The sequence below is a fragment of the Pan troglodytes genome, chromosome 8 (genome assembly GCF_028858775.2).
Source record: "Pan troglodytes isolate AG18354 chromosome 8, NHGRI_mPanTro3-v2.0_pri, whole genome shotgun sequence".
NCBI classification, from domain to species: domain Eukaryota; kingdom Metazoa; phylum Chordata; class Mammalia; order Primates; family Hominidae; genus Pan; species Pan troglodytes.
Window position 1 is genome coordinate 113606128 of NC_072406.2, and position 19293 is coordinate 113625420.

Sequence of the window (19293 nt, forward strand, 5' to 3'; positions counted from 1 at the left end):
CTTCTAGAAAGCTGAGTTGGCTTCTTGAGATCCTATCCAAAAAACTTTGTATTTTCCTAATCCCAGTTTTAGATAAAGCTTCTCAAAGGCTTTTTTCAGGAGCAAGTTTTACCAAGTTGTTGAGGCCTTTTTATAGAACACAGAAATTGAAGGATTAGAGCACAAAGAAGAGCAGGGTAGTTTTTTCCTTCTTTATTTAAACCCGACTGTATTTTTCCCATACACTTTTTAACTGTTTTACATTGCCTCTGTGTTTTCCTCTGACATCTGATGCATTCCCTACTAATGTTAGAACTGAATTTTCTGATGCTAACTGAAGGGAGAAGGGTGTTGGGGGTAAGTTGGGCAGAAGACTCTCAGTTTCACCTTTCAGCATCACAGAAATTTTATTCTGGTAATCTTAACATAATTTGACATCTAGGTGAACAACCTCCACCTGAGGAAGTTACACAGAAAGAACAACCAGATTCCAGACAATTAAACTTTATTACTCCGCCTGAAACATTAAGTAGTGGTTTTAAAAAATAGTTTTTTATCTCCTCTCCCTCTTGATGTTTATTGTGTGGGAGAGGATGTTTGTCCAACAAGCATATTGCTCCTCTTAGAGCAGGTGAGCTTGGTAATGCTGGGTCCCTTTTGCATTTGGTTATATTCATTCTCCCCCTTCCCACCTATTTCTCACTTCATCTCTCCTGTAGCCATCTCCCTCCATCTCTTCCCCAGCTCATCATCTCTCCCCATCCCTATCTTTCCCCTAGACCTGCTTATCCCTCTTCCTTCATCCTTATCCCATCTCTCACCAACCCCACTGCCTAGTCTCCACTGTCCTTTCCCCAATCCTCAGTCACTTTTGTCATTCCTCTTCCTCTTCTACCCTCTTCTCTAGCCCTAGCCCTTCCTCTCCTTCCTTTCCTCCTTCTGCTTTCCCATTTTCCCCCTTCCATTTCCCTTTTCTTTCTCTCCTCACTTCCTCTCCCTTTGACTCTCTTTCCTTTCTCCTCTTTCCTCCCCTCCTTTCAGCTCCCGTCATCACAATAACCTATAATTCTCTGTCCTCCAGGATCAGATCTTGACTTCTCTAACAGCAAAGATTAATTTTGCTTGCTCTGATCAATTTGATATTATGAACAAAGAATTCTCTAGATGGCACAGATACACTCCCCCTCCCCCACATTCTTCAAATATTTGACTAATAAATTTTAAAAATTTTTTGTTTTCTTTTTGAGATGAAGTCTTACTCTGTCACCCAGGCTGGAGTGCAGTGGTACAATCTCAGCTCACTGCAACTTCTGCCTCCCGTGTTCAAGCAATCCTCCTGCCTCAGCCTCCCAAGTAGCTGGGATTACAGGCGTGCACCACCGCACCCGACTAATATATATATATATATGACGAGGTTTCACCATGTTGGCCAGGCTGGTCTAAGACTCTTGACCTTAAGTGATCCGCCTGCCTCAGCCTCCCAAAGTGCTGGGATTACAGGCATGAGCCACCATGCCTGGCCGTTGACTAATACATTTTTAAATAAACAGAAAGATGGCCGGGTGCGGTGGCTCACGCCTGTAGTCCCAGCACTTTGGGAGGCCGAGGCGGGCAGATCATGAGGTCAGGAGATCAAGACCATCCTGGTTAACATGGTGAAACCCCGTCTCTACTAAAAATTCAAAAAAATTAGCTGGGCGTGGTGGCAGGCGCCTGTAGTCCCAGCTGCTCAGGAGGCTGAGGCAGGAGAATGGCGTGAACCTAGGAGGTGGAGCTTGCAGTGAGCAGAGATTGTGCCACTGCACTCCAACCTGGGCGACAGAGCGAGACTCCGTCTCAAAAAAATAAAAAAAATAAAAAATAATAAAAAAAAACAAATATACCCACCAAAATGTGAACATTATGTCTTTGTTGATAGTTGAAATTATGGGCAATTTCCATGTTTTTTGTGTATCTGAATTTTTCATATTTACTAAAATGTGTCTATTGTAAATGCTATTTTTAGAAAATGAATTAAACATTCTTTGACCCCCCCCCATGGATCTTTATTTAATCAAAGTGAAAACAAAATGACTCAGATTTGATCCTTTTTGAAGATGAATTTGGTTTGCTATTTTGATGTTCAGTTTTCCAATTTTTTTTTTTTTTTTTTGAGACGGAGTCTCGCTGTGTCACCCAGGCTGGAGTGCAGTGGCACAATCTCGGCTCACTGCAACCTCCGCCTCCAGGATTCAAGCAATTCTCCTGCCTCAGCCTCCCATTAGCTGGGACTACCGGTGCCGGCCACCACGCACTGCTAATTTTTGTATTTTTAGTAGAGACGGGGTTTCACCATGTTGGTCAGGCTGATCTCGAACTCCCAACCTCAGGTGATCCGCCGCCTCAGCCTCCCAAAGTGCTGGGGTTACAGGCGTGAGCCACCTGTAGTTTTCGCGCCTGGCTAGTTTTCCAAATTTTTTTACCTTTCAAAATGGGTGGCCCTTTGAACTGAAGCATGAAGCCATCAGCTCATTGGCACTATTGTAGCACATGGTGAATGTTAAATACAGTTGCTCAAGTTAGGCTTCAACTCTAAGTCCTATAAAACCTTTCCTGCCTTTCTCTGTCCTCCCAAAATTTAGCTCATGTTTTTTTGTAATATTTCAATATTAGAGTGTTCAGTCTGATAGACTTGGCAATTTTTATACAGATTTGTTTTCAGCCCTGTTATCAGTCTTGGGGGTGGGGAGGACAGGCATTGATTAGCAGCAGTTCTGTTATATACCTTGTTTATTGTCCTTGGTAGTGTTGGTTATAAAAAGTGTAACAGTCATGCTGTACCGAGCCAAGATGCCAACTCTGCCATAGTTAAATGTTAAAATTCCAAGCTCAGATTCAAAATTGACTGAAAGGAAATCTTTCAGCAGACTATTTCAATCTCAGTTGACTAACCCTAGGTATGCAAGGTGGATGGCAAGGCTAGATGAAGTGCTCTAAACAACTGAAGTTTACTTATTTCCTAGCTATAGTGTACTCATTGTTTCACAAAGGGTTAAATTATGTAGTTAGTGAATGCTTTTCTAGCTGCAGGGGTTTTTGAAAGGAGATCTAGGAATTCTGCAGTTAATTGAATTCTTCAGGCATGGACTCAGGGTCTCTGAAAAAATTTGAGTGAGCAAAATTCTCTTGCTTTGCTCCTAGATATAGTTCATACCATGTCTTAGGAATCCAGAATTATTTTTTGAAGGATTTTATGCCTATATATGCTGACTGAACATTTAATAAGATAACCACGACATTTTAAAAGATTTTATACAATGTATTTGTTTCCTTGCATTGCCCTTCTCCCTGTTTTTTCTTCTCTTACTTCCCCAAGTCTGTATCACTGGTGCTTTTTTCCCATTTTTTCCCATCTTGTGAGCAAAGTTTTAACAGTACGTAGAAAGTTAACTGCCTGGAGTCTTTTAAATATAAGTAACACGCAACCAGTAATAAGCTGTCGGTTGATTTTTTGCTGCCTGCAAAGAAACATAAACACAGCGCTCATTTCTGGCAGGTTTTTACTGTCAGAGTTTCTCCTATTATATTTATCTTACAATTTGCCAGGGGGTGAAGTTATTAAGTTTTAGCAGCAGCCATCGATCAAGTTCACAAGTTAACACGATAAAGGCTCTGTGCCGCTCCGATCCGGGGAAATGATGATCCTCACTCGGTAATTAACTAAATGAGAAAGTTAAATCTTACTTGAGAGCTGGGAGAGATGAAAGAGAGGTGTTTGTCAGTTTCTCAGTGGAAATTAGAAGCAGTTTTCTGCAATTCCCTAAGCTGCTGCTCTGTCATATTTTACATAAGCACTGGGAAAACGTCTTGTAATTAGTGCTGTCATGGAAGATTTTTTTTTGCTGAAGGATGTTGGAATAATTCATTAGATTATCAAGAAAGGCTTGTGTCCTGAAATGATTAGCACAGTGAAATTTAAACCATTAACGATAACAAGTTTAGAGCTTGCTGCAGTGCAGAGGCACCCGGGGTATGTCTGTGCCTATTTCAATCATTTCTTATAATTAAACATTATGTCCTTTTTTTTTTCCTCACCACTAGGACCCATCCAAAAATCCTTTTAAGGTGGCACTATCTACATCAGTGGGTTTACCAGCCTTGGAGGTGTGTGTAGTTAGTAGCTATAATAATGCAACAGTAAATTAAACTGCTGTGAATTTCTTGGTTTAGAACAAAAGAACCTATCACCCTGGAAGCTATAAAGTTGCATGAGGGGGCCAATAAAGAAGCTTGAGTTTCAGTTTTGAAACCTAAAAATGTTAAATGACTATCCTGTCCCTTTAACTATGTCAGAAATCAGAAAATAATGAAAAACTGCTTTGTTCTGAATTTGATGAATTTTATATATGACTTTTCCTATAGTTAGTAAATAGGAAAAAAAGATTGGCAAGTGTCCAGTCATTAAATAATCATATATACTGGGCAATGTCAGTTCATTTCCTACTGGGCTTTATTTAAAGGAATTGGAATGACTGCAAGCTTTTTCTTGTTGGTTATTAGAAATCATTCAGATTCATAATGTGAACTTTCCCTCTACTGACAAATCTGCCCTTTCCTGTCTTCCATGTTCACTAATCAGATCTGACATGTTTATGAGTTCACCTAATATGTAATCATATTTAGTAGAGGCTGTTAAAATATTAATACAATAATCCCACTGAGAAATATGATGTTTACTTCTGTTGAAATGTGTGCCCCATTCTATATGTACCATTTTCTTTTCATTTGCACTCCCACTTCCCACCCTACTCCAAAAAAAGGAATGGACTACTCCTTTGATCACTGAGAGTTATAAAGTTTAAGAACTAAAAGTAGGCTGGGCGTGGTGGCTCACGCCTGTAATCCCAGCACTTTGGGAGGCCGAGGCGGGCAGATCACGAGGTCAGGAGATCAAGACCATCCTGGCTAACACGGTGATACCCCGTCTCTACTAAAAATACAAAAAATTAGCCAGGTGTGGTGGCGGGCGCCTGTAGTCCCAGCTACTGGGGAGGCTGAGGCAGGAGAATGGCGTGAACCCAGGAGGCGGAGCTTGCAGTGAGCCAAGATTGTGCCACTGCACTCCAGTCTGGGCAACAATGCAAGACTCCATCTTAAAAAAAAAAAAAAGAACTGAAAGTAGAATGTTAAAAGTTATTATCCCACTTTTGAGCATTAATTTCCTTTTTTCTGCATGTTCAATTTGTGGCTAAATTCTTTCAGTTTATCTTGAAATCTCCTTGTAAAAGGATGCTCAGGTGCCAATGGGCTCTAGCCCTTCTGGGTTCCTTTTCTTTTCCATTCTAGCTCTTTAGAAATCTAGGTCTCCCTGCTATCACCATCTTCATCACTAGGTGTGCTTACTTATCTCTTTCCATTCTAATCAAAGTGTAAACAATCCTATTTCCTCTCAATTCAAGCATGACAGTGGCAATGTGGATTTTTTTTTTTTTTTTTTTTTTTTTGAGACAAGGTCTCTCTCTGTTGTTTAGGCTGAAGTGCAGTGGCATGACCACGGCTCACTGCAGGCTCAACCTCCCAGGCTCAAGTAATCCTCCCACCTCAGCCTCCCAAGTAACTGAGACTACAGGCATGCACCACCACACACAGCTAATTTTTTTTTTTTTTTTTTTTTTTTTTTTTTTTTTTTTGTAGAGATGGAGTCTCACTATGCTGCCAAAGCTGGTCTCAAACTCCTGGGTTCAAGCAGTCCTTCTGCCCTGGCGTCCCAAAATTCTGGGATTACAGGCATGAGCCACCATGCCTGACTGGCTTTTTTTTTTAAAGATGCTTTTGGCCGGGTGCGATGGCTCATGCCTGTAATCCAAGCACTTTGGGAGGCCAAGACAGGTGGATCACGAGATCAGGAGTTTGAGACCAACCTGGCCAGCATGGTAAAACCCTGTCTCTACTAAAAACACAAAAATTAGCTGCGCTGTGGTGTTACATGTCTGTAATCCCAGCTACCTGGGAGGCGGAGGTTGCAGTGAGCCGAGATTGCACCATTGCACTCCAGCCTAGGCGACAGGCAAGACTCTGTCTCAAAAAAAGAAAAAAAGAAAAGAAAAGAAAAAGAAAGATGCTTTTACAAAGAAATCAAAGGAAAATAATCAGAAAAAGATCTTTTAAAGTCATTATTTTTGGCCGGGTGCAGTGGCTCACGCCTGTAATCCCAGCACTTTGGGAGGCAGAGGTGGGTGGATCACGAGGTCAGGAGATCAAGACCATCCTGGCTAACATGGTGAAACCCCGTCTCTACTAAAAATACAAAAAAATTTAGCCGAGCATGGTGGTGGGTGCCTGTAGTCCCAGCTACTCCGGAGGCTGAGGCCGGAGAATGGCGTGAACCCAGGAGTTGGAGCTTGCAGTGAGCCGAGATCGTGCCACTGCACTCCAACCTGGGCGACAGATTGAGACTCCATCTTAAAAAAAAACAAAAAAAAAAGTCGTTGTTAGATGTTTATTTAACTAAAGCCTGACAACAGCCTCTAGAGGGTATAATATAGACTTTTAAAAAATCTCTTCCTTTCCCCCTCAAAATCCTTGTAAGTTTTGCCTTGTTTCTCCTGGCCGCAGGAGCAAGAACACTGTTCTATCCCCATCCAGATTAATGTACCAGACTAAATATCTAAAGGATCAGCCTTAATGAGGTAGTAAAGTATTATACTAAAATAAATGTATATTATGACCCAGACTTACAATTCTCAACAGGGGATTTCTCCTCCTTCGGTTTCTCCTCCTTCATCCTCTGTAGTGAGAGTTAAAATACCTTTCTTTTAAACATTTCCTAATCTGCCTAATCTAATCCTAGCCATAGTCACATTTTGCCTGGATTATTTTATCAGCCTTCTAATTGATCTTTCTTCCTCTGCTTTTGCAACTTGCTCTTATTATCCCCTCCCCACCTTTCCAGCCCCTGCTCCATTCTCTGTGTGGCAGCTAGTATAAATATTTGTAAGGCACAAATCAGACAATGCCATATGTGACTATTTCAAAACCTCCAGGGGCTCTCCTTTACACTTCAGATGAAATCTAAACTCTGTAGGATGGCCTAGAAGGCCTTATGTGATCTTAGCCCCAGCCACCTTAATTCCCACCATTTTTCCTTAATTCCCACCATTTTCTTATTCATTCTGCCCAGCCACATTGGCCTTCTTTCACTTGAACATACCATTGCACTAGCTCTTCCTTCTATCTAGAAGGATCTTCCCCAAGATCTTCACAAGACTGACATGTCATTCAAATCTCAGCTCAGGTGTCACTTCCTTTAGAGGCATTTCTTGACCACTCCAGTTAAAGTAGGCTGCACTCTTTACTTCTTTTCTTTTTCTTTTCTTTTTAAACATGATCTCACTCTGTTGCCCAGGCGTTCAAGTAGTTCTCGTGCCTCAGACTCCCAAGTAGCTGGAACCACATGTGCGCACCACCATGCCCAGCTAATTTTTGTATTTTGGGTTTTTTGTTTTGTTTTGCGACAGAGTCTCACTCTGTTGCCCAGACTGGAGTGCAGTGGGCAATCTCAGGTCACTGTAACCTCTGCCTCCCGGGTTCAAGCGAGGGTTCACACACCATCAAGCCCAGCTAATTTTTGTATTTTTAATAGAGACAGGATTTCGCTATGTATGCCTGGCCAGGCTGGCCTTGAACTCCTGACCTCAAGTGATCCACCCACCTTGACCTTCCAAAGTGCTGGGATTACAGGCGTGAGCCACCGTGCTGGCTGTATTTTTAATAGAGACGAAGTTTCACTATGTTGACCAAGCTGGTCTCGAACTCCTAACCTCAAGTGATCTGTCCGCCTCAGCCTCCCAAAGTGCTGGGATTAGCGGCATGAGCTGCCACCATGCCTGCCTTTACTCCTTATTTTATCTTTCTTTGTTTTCTTCACAATCCTTACTGGTTTCTGAAATTAACATATTTATATATGTTCTTTCTCCACTCCTCTTCAGAGAAGGCAAAGACACTTTGTATGCCTGTTCACAGCAGTTTCCCTATTACCTGGTAAAGTGCCCAGCATAGAGTAGTCACTCAATAAACTGTTGTTGGTTGATTGATACCACTAAAGTTCCAGGTTTAGTCAAAATTGTTGTCCTGCCCCTCCTAGGCTACAGCCTTATCCCCTGCAAAACCCTTGCCTATTTTATTCTTAAATTAATTCAGCATTTAATCATTATATCCCCTGTCCCCCCATAGTTCTCAATGCCAGAGCCTTTCCTTAGAGCCTTTCTCAAAGCCAAATGGAATCCTTAGATATCTTTTATCATTTGCATCTTTCTTGTCATAAATACTTTCTTCATCTAGTCCTTGCAACCCCGGTACTAAAGAGTGTCCTATGTCTGGAATGTCTTTCTCTACTTACTATACCCTTCCTTTTGGTTAAAGCAGATTTGGATGCAAACTAGAAATACTTGTCATTTCACCATAAAGTTCAGTCAGTCCACTATGTATTTCCCAACCTATACATAATACAGTTAGTAAAGTCAGCATACTTAGTATTACAATGATAGTTGATGGTCAAGCCAGTTGGTGTCTGCAAGTGTCTATTTTTCCCTCCTGGCCCAGGCTGCAGCTTCAGAGAAATTCATGGTAATTTTGAAAGTGGTACGTGAAATATGTTTTCAGAGAGGAAACTAGTCCCTAGCCTTTGAGAACTAAGCTGAAGGACAGTTCCAGAAATACTTAACTCCTTTCATTTTGTGTGCTTGTCACCTGACAGCTTCTTTCTTTCTTGTGGAGACAACTGTTCACTATAAACAAAAAAGAGGGAGATGTGCAGGGGTGGCAGAAACTTAGTGTTACCATTAAGCTGAGGCTGTTTGTCAGCTTTCCAAGACACTTGAACAGTAGTGGTTGAGTCATCAGGCTTTTGTTGGGAAAGCCAAATCAATTCTACTGCAACCAGTAACCATTATATCTCCCATACACTCTAATATACAACCTTTTGATTTTTTAATAATTGAACTTTTTCATTGTGTCCTTGTAGATTTTCAGAAGTTCTCAAATTGGAATTTTGCTGAATTTACTTTAGATAATTGTAGAAAAATCTGTATTGGAGAATGGTAGAAGAAAGGGGCATGACAACAAAGACCTTTAGATTTCTCTACAAACATAATACCTTAGTTACAAATAAAATTCATATTACAGTGGATTTATCCGTAGGAATACTCTACTCTTAGAAGTTTTTTTAAAATAACTTTATTAAAATATAATTTACATACAATAAAATACACCCATTTTAAGTATATAGTTCAATGAATGTTGGCAACTTGCGTAACAATCAAGTTAGAGAACATTTTCATTGTCCCAAAAACATCCCTTGTACCCTTCCCCCGTCAGTCCCATCTCTACATCCAGCCTCAGGCAACCACTGATCTGTTTTTCTAACAATTAGAATTACTGTTCCTAGAGTTTCATACGAGTAGAATCATAATGGACTCATTTGTACCTGGCTTCTTTGATTCAGCATGTTTTTGAGATTCATCTTTACCATTTTGTGTGTCTGTGGTTTATTCTTTTTGTTGCTGAGTACTATTCCATTCTACAGCAACATCACAGTTTGTTTACCAGTTAATCTTTTGATGGACATTTGGATTATTACCATTTTGGATTTTTATTAATATGGAAGCAAAAAACATTAATGTACCAGTCTTTGTGTTGAACTGTGTTTCGTTTTAAGGAGGTAAGTACCTAAAGTGGAATTGCTGGGTTGTTTGGTAAGTATATGTTTAACTTTACAAAAAACTGTCAACTTGCTTTCCAAAGTAGTTGTACCATTAAACGTGACTGCCAACAATGTGTGAGAGACCCAGTTGTTCCTCATTCTTGTCCACACTTAGTATTGTCAGTCTTTTAAATTTTAGCCATTCTAGTAAGTGTGTCATAATGTCTTGATATTTTAATTTGCATTTCCCTAATGACTAATAATGTTGAACATCTTTTCATATGCTTATTGGCATCTGTGGATCTTTTTTTGTGAAGTATCTGTTCAAATCTTTTGCCTATTTAATAAAACAGGATTTTTTTTAAATTATTATTGAGTTCTAAGAGTTCTTTATAGATGCTGGATACAAGTCCTTTGTGAAATACATTTATTGCAAATGTTAATAAAAATGACAAATCATTTTTGGAAATCATGTTTTGAACATGCCAATTTACTGACTTTTTTTTCCTTTTATAATGTTTGCCTATTCCAAGAACATCAAGGTTTTCTCTTGTGTTTTCTTTTAGAAGTTTTATAGTTTTAGCTCCTATATATAAATCTAGAATTAAGTTAATTTTTGTATATGATGTGAAGTTAGGAACAGACTTCATTTCCTCTATGGATATCCAATTGTTGAAAAGACAATCCTTTCCCTATTTAATTTTTTTTTTTTTTTTTTTTTTTTTTTTGAGAAGGCTCTGTCACCCAATCTAGAGTGCAGTAGCACAATCTAGGCTCACTATAACCTCCACCTCCCAGGTTCAAGTGATTCTTGTGTCTCAGCTGCCCTAGTAGCTAGGATTATAGGCGTGTGCCATGATGTCCAGCTAATTTTTGTATTTTTAGTAGAGATGGGGTTTCACCATGTTGGCCAGGCTGGTCTCGATTTCCTGACCTCAGGTGATCTGCCTGCCTCAGCCTCCCAAAGTGCTGGGATTACAGGCATGAGCCACCGTGCCTGGCCTCCCCATTGAATTATCTTGGCATCTTTCTTGAAAGTCAGTTGGCTGTATGTATTTCTGGACTCACTATTCCTTTCCATTGATCTACACTTGTGTCCTTACACCAAAGCCACACTATCTTGATTACTATTACATATCTTGAAATTTACTAGTCTGAGTCTTCCATCTTTTTTCAAAGGGTTTTGTGGTTTTTTAGGGTTTTGTTTGTTTTGTTTTGTTTGAGACAGTTTTACTCTGTAATCCAGGCTGGAGTGCAATGGCACGATCTCGGCTCACTGCAGCCTCCACCTCCCGGGTTCAAGCAATGCTCCTGCCTCAGCCTTCAGGGTAGCTGGGATTACAGGCATGCACCACCACACCCGGCAAATTTTTGTATTTTTAGTAGAGACAGGGTTTTACCCTGTCAGCCAGGCTGGTCTCAAACTCCTGACTTCAAGTGATCCACTCACCTCAGACTCCCAAAGTGCTGGGATTACAGGTGTGAGCCACCACACCTAACCGTTTTTTTTATTTTCAGGAATATTTTGGTTAAGTTTAGGTCCTTTGCTTTTCTTTACAAATTTTAGAATCAGCGAGTTAATTTGCCTGCTGAGACTTTGATATTGCACTAACTCTATAGGTTGATTTGGAAAGAATAAACATCTTAATAGATCCAATTTCTGAATACAGTGTATCTCTCCATTTATTTAAGTCTTTTTAAAATTTCCCTCAGCAATGTTTTATAGTTTTCCATTTATAAGTATTACACAAATTTTATCCATTTTTTTTTTTTTTTTGAGACGGAGTCTAGCTCTGTATCCCAGGCTAGAGTGCAGTGGCGTGATCTCAGCTCACTGCAATCTCCACCTCCCGGGTTCAAGTGATTCTCCTGCCTCAGCCTCCAGAGTAGCTAGGGCTACAGGCATGTACCACCACGCCCAGCTAATTTTTTGTACTTTTAGTAGAGACGAGGTTTCACCTTGTTAGCCAGGATGGTCTTGATCTCCTGACCTCGTGATCCGCCCATCTCTGCCTCCCAAAGTGCTTGGATTATAGGCGTGAGTCACTGCTCCCAGGCTAAACTTTATCAAATTTATTTCTGAGAATTTTATGTTTTTATGGTACTACAGATTGTATAGGTGGATGGTTTTCAAAAAATGTATTCTTTTTTAATAGGTGTAGGAGTCACTCTCAGGGTGACTAGTGACCTGAAAAGGGACACAAAGGGGGCTAGTGAGTCTCGTGATGATCTGTTTCTTGATCTGGGTGTTGGTTATGTGGGTATGTTCACCTTGTGAAAATTAGTTGAGTACATTTAAGATTAAGCATTTCTATTTATGTTATACTTTAATGAAAATTAAAATAGAAAAAATATATAGTGAAAAAGAAGAATGTACTTTCAAAAAGAGAGGGAAGGCTCAGCTCCAACAGTGTTATAAGCTCATTAAGAGTGTTGATTGACGGAACACTTGACTGTATGCTAGGTGGTGTGCTAAGCATGCTTTTCATGAGGGTTTTTTAATTTGTTCCTTACAAAAACCCAATGAAATAGAACCTATTATATTATTTTCCCATTTTATAGATGAGAGAATTAGACTCAGAAGGATCAAGTTATTTATTCCATGTCACACAGCTGCTAAATTGAGGAGCTAGAATTTGAAACCAGGTCTTTTTACTCCAGGGCCAAAGCTTTTAAAACAATACAGTATGGGGTAGTGGTTGAGAGTAACCCATTTGTTAATGGATCTCAGGTATGTGTCTTTCTGCCTCATCAAAAAAATACTCATTTTGAGGGATGGTGACTAAAATGTATACCAGCTAGAATAGCCCAGAACAGTTGATAAATACGTGAAATCTCAGTTTATACTTTATGTCTAATAACCAAATGTGTGATTCCCACTTATGACTTGATCATTGAAAGTATCACAAAGTCTTATCTTTAGCTTCTGCAGTAGGATACCCAGACTTTTTAAATCCTTAGGCAGTTTTACCTAACAGTCTGATAGCCACTGATCAAAGCATGACTCCTCATGATTATAGCAGTATCTCGTTTATTTAATGTATAAGTGGAATAATTTCATTAAGTTGCTGATTGTTCTTCTCTGTTACTGGCATTCTGGTCTTTATCCAGAAAACAGTACTCCAGTAGCACCCAACTCATGTCCATTTCCACCTTTTAAAAGACAAAGGGTGCATTTTAAAAGGCAAATATATAAAAAATGATAGAGTTTGGGAGGTTTTCATTATTGGGATTAGAAGTGGCATTTAGTCAAGCTTAGAAGCCTGCCTGTGTGTTAGTTCTCTAAATCTTCACATTTCATGAGTTTTCATTTCTGAGATACAAACTAATAAGTTACACAAAAAGCAGCCCTAAACTCCCCCAAGGCCTGTGTCCAACAAGGTTCTTAGTAATCATTTTTAGTCTGTATCATAGGCAACAGTGGCATTTATGCTAGAAAACATCCACCTCAACACACCAGGATTACAGGTGTCAGCTCCTTCTGTGTATATAAAATGGCCTAATGCCATTCTTGAAAATATGCTTTCAGCTGTGTATCTTTACTTTGTAAAGAGGCCTGTGTATAGGATTTAACATCTAGAAAATAAGCAAGCCTCAAGAGTTCAGGGCTGCAGTGAGCTATGATCACACCACTGCACTCTAGCCTGAGTGACAGAACAAGACCCTGTTTCTAAAAATAAAAGTAAATAAATAAAAGAAAATAAGGCAAGCCTGAGCCTTGAAATGAATTATCTAAATGTGGTACAGTTTTATAGCATGTTCCACATTGAGTATGTCTGAGCAGGGATGAACTCTATGGTAACATGGGTCTTTCTGCCACATTTGGGTTGCCTTAAGTAAATATGCCAAAGATCCATCAAATTACTTTGATAAGTACCCAGTTGTACCCATTTGTGATTATCCTTTAAAGAAATACTTTCTTCAGAGTAGCAAAAGTTTCTATTGATTTCTGAATCTTTTCCCAGTGTCCCCCAGCTTCAAACTTGGGTGTGATTTTGTCTCCTTTTTTCTCATGCTCATATCCAGTCGATCAGCAAATTCAGTAGGATCTGTCTTCAGAATATACACTGAATCCCAATTATTTCTCACCACCTCTATAGCTACCACTGTGGTCCAAGAGATTGTTCTGTCTTCCATGGACTGTTGAAGTAGTGTCTTAATTGGCCTCCTTCTATTTATGTCCCATATAGTTTTAAAGGACCACATAGCAGTGGTCCTTTTAAACGGTGTCAGATTGTGTCGCTATTATGCTTCTGGGTGTTTGCCCATGTGGCCCCTCTGTATGGCTTCTCATCCTCCATACCTGTCTCTTTCTCAGATTAGCCTGAGTTTCTTACATGGTAGCTCAACGCTCTAAGGAGTAAGCAGAAGTTGCCTGGGCTTAGAAGTCCCAGAATGGAATGCAACTTTCTCCCCATTCTCTTAGTCAAAGCCCAGATTCACAGAATAGGACATAATCTCCGCCTTTTGATGGGAGGAGTAGCATTCATGTAGAGGGAGGGCTGGAGTTGCTGGGGCCAATCTGTGGAGATTAGTTACCACCACCGGAATGACCAGGATGATTTGACCCTGGCTACTTCTCCAGCCTTAACTTTTCCTTGCTCACTCTGTTCCAGCCACACCAGGCCCTCTTGTTCCTTGAACATCCCAGGCCGACTGCCACCCAGGACCTAGGGTCTCAAAATTTTCATTGCCTAGACCATTCTTCCTCGCTGTCTAGTCCTCATTTCCTTCATGTCTGAGTTAAATTGTCACCTTTTTCAGGAAACGATCTCTAACCACTTAGACTTAAATAATCCTATTAGTTTTTTGTTAATTGCTGCCTAATCACCACAAACTTAGCAAGTTATAACAACACATATTTATTAATTCTGTGTATAGTTCTGAGGGTCAGAAGTGTGGCACATAGTGGCTGGGTTCTCTGCTGAGAGCATCTCAAGGCTTAAATCAATCAAGGTGTTGGGCTGGACTGAGTTCTCATCTGGAAGCTCAGAGGGAAAATCCTCTTCTCAGCTTTTTTTTTTTTTTTTTTTTTTTGAGATGGAGTTTCGCTCTCGTTGCCCAGGCTGGAGTGCAATGGCGTGATCTCACCTCACTGCAATCTCCACCTCCTGGGTTCAAGTGATTCTCCTGCCTCAGCCTCCCAAGTAGCTGGGATTACAGGCGCCCGCCACCACACCTGGCTAATTTTTTGTATTTTTAGTAGAGATAGGGTTTCACGATGTTGGCCAGGCTGTTGTCAAACTCCTGACCTTAGGTGATCCACCCACCTCATCCTCCCAAAGTGCTGGGATTACAGACATGAGCCACCACACCCGGCCCTCAGCTCATTCTTGTTGGCAGAATTCAGTTCCTTGCTGTTGTAGGACTGAGGCCCCCATTTTCTTACTGGCTGTCAGCTGGGGGCTCCTTTCAGCAGCTAGAGACTGACCACATTTCTTGCCAGCTGTCCCCCTTCCTCTTCTGTAACCCGTTGAAGCAAACTCTGTGCTTGTAAAGCCTGATACGATTAGGTCAGATCCACCTGAGTAATCTCCTTATCTTAAGGTCAGCTGATTTGGATCCCTCTTTTAATGACAGCAATACCTACATTACTGTTTGAATAACTCAGAGAAGGTATGTGTACACCAGGGGCCAAGAGTCTTGGGGACCAGCCGGGTGCAGTGGCTCACGCCTGTGATCCCAGCACTTTGGGAGGCCAAGGCGGGCAGCTCACCTCAGGTTGGGAGTTCAAGAACAGCCTGACCAACATGGAGAAACCCCGTCTTTACTAAAAATACAGAATTAGCTGGGCATGGGGTTGTGCACCTGTAATCCCAGCTACTCAGGAGGCTGAAGCAGGAGAATCACTTGAACCCGGGAGGCAGAGGTTGCAGTGAGCCGAGATCACGCTATTGCACTCCAGTGTGGGCAACAAGACTGAAACTCTGTCTCAAAACAAACAAACAAAAAAGAATCTTGGGGGACCATCTTAGAATTTTGCCTACCACAATAACATACTTTTTTCCTGTCCCCTTAAACTGCTTTATTTTTCTTCATAGCACTACCTACATTATATTTTCTAAGTATTTGCTTGTATTTTGTTTGTTTATTTGTTTGTTTGTTTGTTTTGGGGGACAGAGTCTCGCCCTGTTGCCCAGGCTGGAGGGAAGTGGTGCAATCTCAGCTCACTGCAACCTCTGCCTCCCGGGTTCAAGCGATTCTCCTGCCTCAGCCTCCTGAGTAGCTGGGATTACAGGTGTGTTCTCCTCACCTTGGCCTCCCAAAATGCTGGGATTACAGGTATAAGCTACTGCACCTGGCTGCTTCTGTTTTTAATGTGCCTTTCACACTAAGAGTATATGTTAGTGATGTTAGAGACTGTCATTTTTGTTCATTGTTATATTCCTAGTACCAAGGACAGTGTTTGGCACATTGTAGAGGTTCAGTAAATACTTATTGAATGAATCAATTAATAAAAAAGACTTCATGGGAAATACTGAATATTTTATGTTATGGAAAAAGGTAGATTGAGCATACGAGTGTTGTTTTAGCTTTATGTCCAAAAAGGTACCACAGAGTCTCAGAATATTCATTGGTTTCTCTTTTCATGAGGAACTTCTTATTTGACAATTAAAAACCAAGTTGTTGGCCGGGCACGGTGGCTCATGCCTGTAATCCCAGTACTTTGGGAGGCTGAAGTGGGCAGATCATTTGACGTCAGGAGTTCAAGACCAGCCTGTCCAACATGATGAAACCCTGTCTCTACTAAAAATATAAAACTTAGCCAGGCGTGGTGGTGGGCACCTGTAGTCCCAATACTTGGGAGGCTGAGGCAGGAGAATCGCTTGATTCTCCGCCTGGGAGGTGGAAGTTGCAGTGAGCCAAGATCATGCCAGTGCACTTCCAGCCTGGGCGACAGAGCAAGACTGTCTCCAAAAAAAAAAAAAAAAAAAAAAAAGTTGTGATGACGGAGCACAATGGCTCACACCTGTAATCCCAGCACTTTGGAAAGCCAAGGCAGGAAAATTGCTTGAAGCCAGGAGTTTGAGACCAGCCTGGGCAACAAAAGAAGACTCCATCTCTACAAAAAAAAAATGTTAAAAATTAGCAGGACATGATAGTGTGTACCTACATAGTCCCAGCTACTCTGGAGGCTAAGGTGGGAGGATCGCTTGAGCCCAGGAGCTGGAGGCTGCAGTGAGCTATGATCTCACCACTGCACTCCAGCCTGGGTGACAGAGTGAGACCTTGTCTCAAAAAAAAGTTGTGAGCAAGTAATTGTATAAATGTCCAACAACTGTTGTATACAAGAAAAAGCAAATTAGATTTTTGGCTTGCTAGTAATAACATGCTTTCAGCTTTCGGTTTTTATTTGTATATCTTCAAATATTAAGAATGTCTTCTGCAAACTTTTGGAAATGGATGCTTAGTCTTGTAGTATTATAGCTGATTTACCAACTTTCTATGGTATTTCTGTGGTTTTCCACATAATTGCTAATAGAATAACAGAGTGGGCTCAATCATGTAGACATAATATAGCATGCCATACCAGAAAATCATATATATTTCCCTCATTTTCAATACTAATCATTTTATGTTTCTTTTAACCCCCTTCTACAGACAAAACTTGCCAATGGCACTTCCAGTATGATTGTGCCCAAGCAACGGAAACTCTCAGCAAGCTATGAAAAGGAAAAGGAACTGTGTGTCAAATACTTTGAGCAGTGGTCAGAGTCAGATCAAGTGGAATTTGTGGAACATCTTATATCCCAAATGTGTCATTACCAACATGGGCACATAAACTCGTATCTTAAACCTATGTTGCAGAGAGATTTCATAACTGCTCTGCCAGGTATGTCTACAAGTGTTTGTAAACCATTAATTTGCTATGATGATAAGAGAACTAGATCTCCAGCTATATATCTCTCTTTAAAAGTCTTTATTGGCTTGAATTTTACAAATTAAGTTCCTTAACTGTACCTTTTTGGTATAAAGCTTTTTTTTTTTTTTTTTTTGAGATGGAGTCTTGCCCTGTCGCCCAGGCTGGAATGCAGTGGTGTGATCTCGGCTCACTGCAACACTGCAAGCTCCACCTCCCGGCTTAACACCATTCTCCTGCCTCAGCCTTCTGAGTAGCTGGGACTACAGGTGCCCGCCACCACACTGGGCTAATTTTTTGTATTTTTAGTAGAGATGGGGTTTCACCATGTTAGCCAGGATGGTCTGGATCTCCTGACCTCGTGATCCACCTGCCTCGGCCTCCCAAAGTGCTGGGATTACAGGCGTGAGCCACCACGCCCAGCTGGTATAAAGCTTTAAAAAAAAAAAAAAAACAGACTCTAGAAATAAAGACTCCTTTTTTTTTTTTTTTGAGACAAAGTCTCACTCTTGTCACCCAGGCTGGAGTGCAGTGGCGCGATCATTGCAACCTCTGCCTCCCAGATTCAAGCAATTCTCCTGCCTCAGCCTCCCGAGTAGCTGGGACTACAGGCACCTACCACCATGCCTGGCTAATTTTTGTATTTTTAGTAGAGGCGGGGTTTCACCATATTGGCCAGGCTGGTCTCAAACTCTTGACCTCAAATGACTCACCCGCCTCGGCCTCCCAAAGTGTTGGGATTACAGGTGTGAGCCACCGTACCCAGCCAAGACTCCTTTTACCTATCTTCTTACTCATGCCCTTCTATTCAACCTATTTTTACCCATACATAGGTCCAAATAAAATCTTTTCTGAGGTGTTACCTGGTGTAAGATGTGTCTTTTATAATAACACGTCTTAGTTCATGTTTATGTACTTGGATTTGTATTTCTATGAGAATATATCAACAGAATATTTAAGTTCTACAGATGGGCTGGGCACGGTGGCTCAGGCCTGTAATTCCAGCACTTTGGGAGGCCGAAGTGGGTGGATCACGAGGTCAAGAGTTCGAGACCAGCATGACCAACATAGTGAAACCCTGTCTCTACTAAAAATACAAAAATTAGCTGGGTGTAGTAGCACACACCTGTTATCTCAGCTACTTGGGAGGCTGGGGCAGGAGAATCGCTTGAACCCAGGAGGCAGAGGTTGCAGTCAGCTGAGATCACACCCCTGCATTCCAGACTGGGCGACAGGGCGAGACTCCATCTCAGAAAATAAATAAATAAATAAATAGATAAATAAATTCTACAGATGAATAAGAAACGTTTTTAGTTGAAGTTTTTAGAAAGAAGGATATCTCATAAGCCTTGTTGTGGTGTTAAATAAATATAAAATGATACGTAAAATCATTTTTTTGGAGGATGCTGTGGTTTTTCTGAATGCTTAAGGGCAGACAAGAACACTGCCAAGGTGTCAGTATTTGGGGGGAATGCTGTTTCAGGAAAATAGGAGTCTTGTGTATTCAAAGTTTATTTTAAGAGAAAAAAATCATACCAGCATGAATGAATCTTATCTTAAATATCATTACCTTGTTAGGGGAGGGGGTGTTGGTTGTTGTTTTCCAATTATAGAAGTTATAGGAAACTTAGAAAATATTTAAAAACATTTCCTAGAACCCCACCATTCAGAAAACTAGGAATTTAAGTTGCTGTTTAAAACAAAAGAAGTACCTATTTATATCTTAGGAATAACCACTATAAAAACTGAATTTTACCTATATCTTTTGTTAAAT

The 19293-nt window shown here is 40.8% G+C and overlaps 1 protein-coding gene across 16 annotated transcripts in view; it reads left to right on the plus strand.

Annotated features, from left to right (window-relative positions):
* The window catches only part of BTRC (beta-transducin repeat containing E3 ubiquitin protein ligase), a 201387-nt gene that overhangs the window by 148806 nt on the left and 33288 nt on the right, over positions 1-19293 (plus strand). For all 16 annotated transcript variants that reach the window (XR_010146683.1, XR_010146682.1, XM_063781063.1 and 13 more), the window contains one exon: positions 17261-17492. Coding sequence is in view for 14 of the 16 variants with exons in the window: in XM_063781063.1 (XP_063637133.1) it covers positions 17261-17492 (232 nt within the window). In the remaining 2 variants the exon portion in view is untranslated. The remainder of the gene's footprint in view (positions 1-17260; positions 17493-19293) is intronic.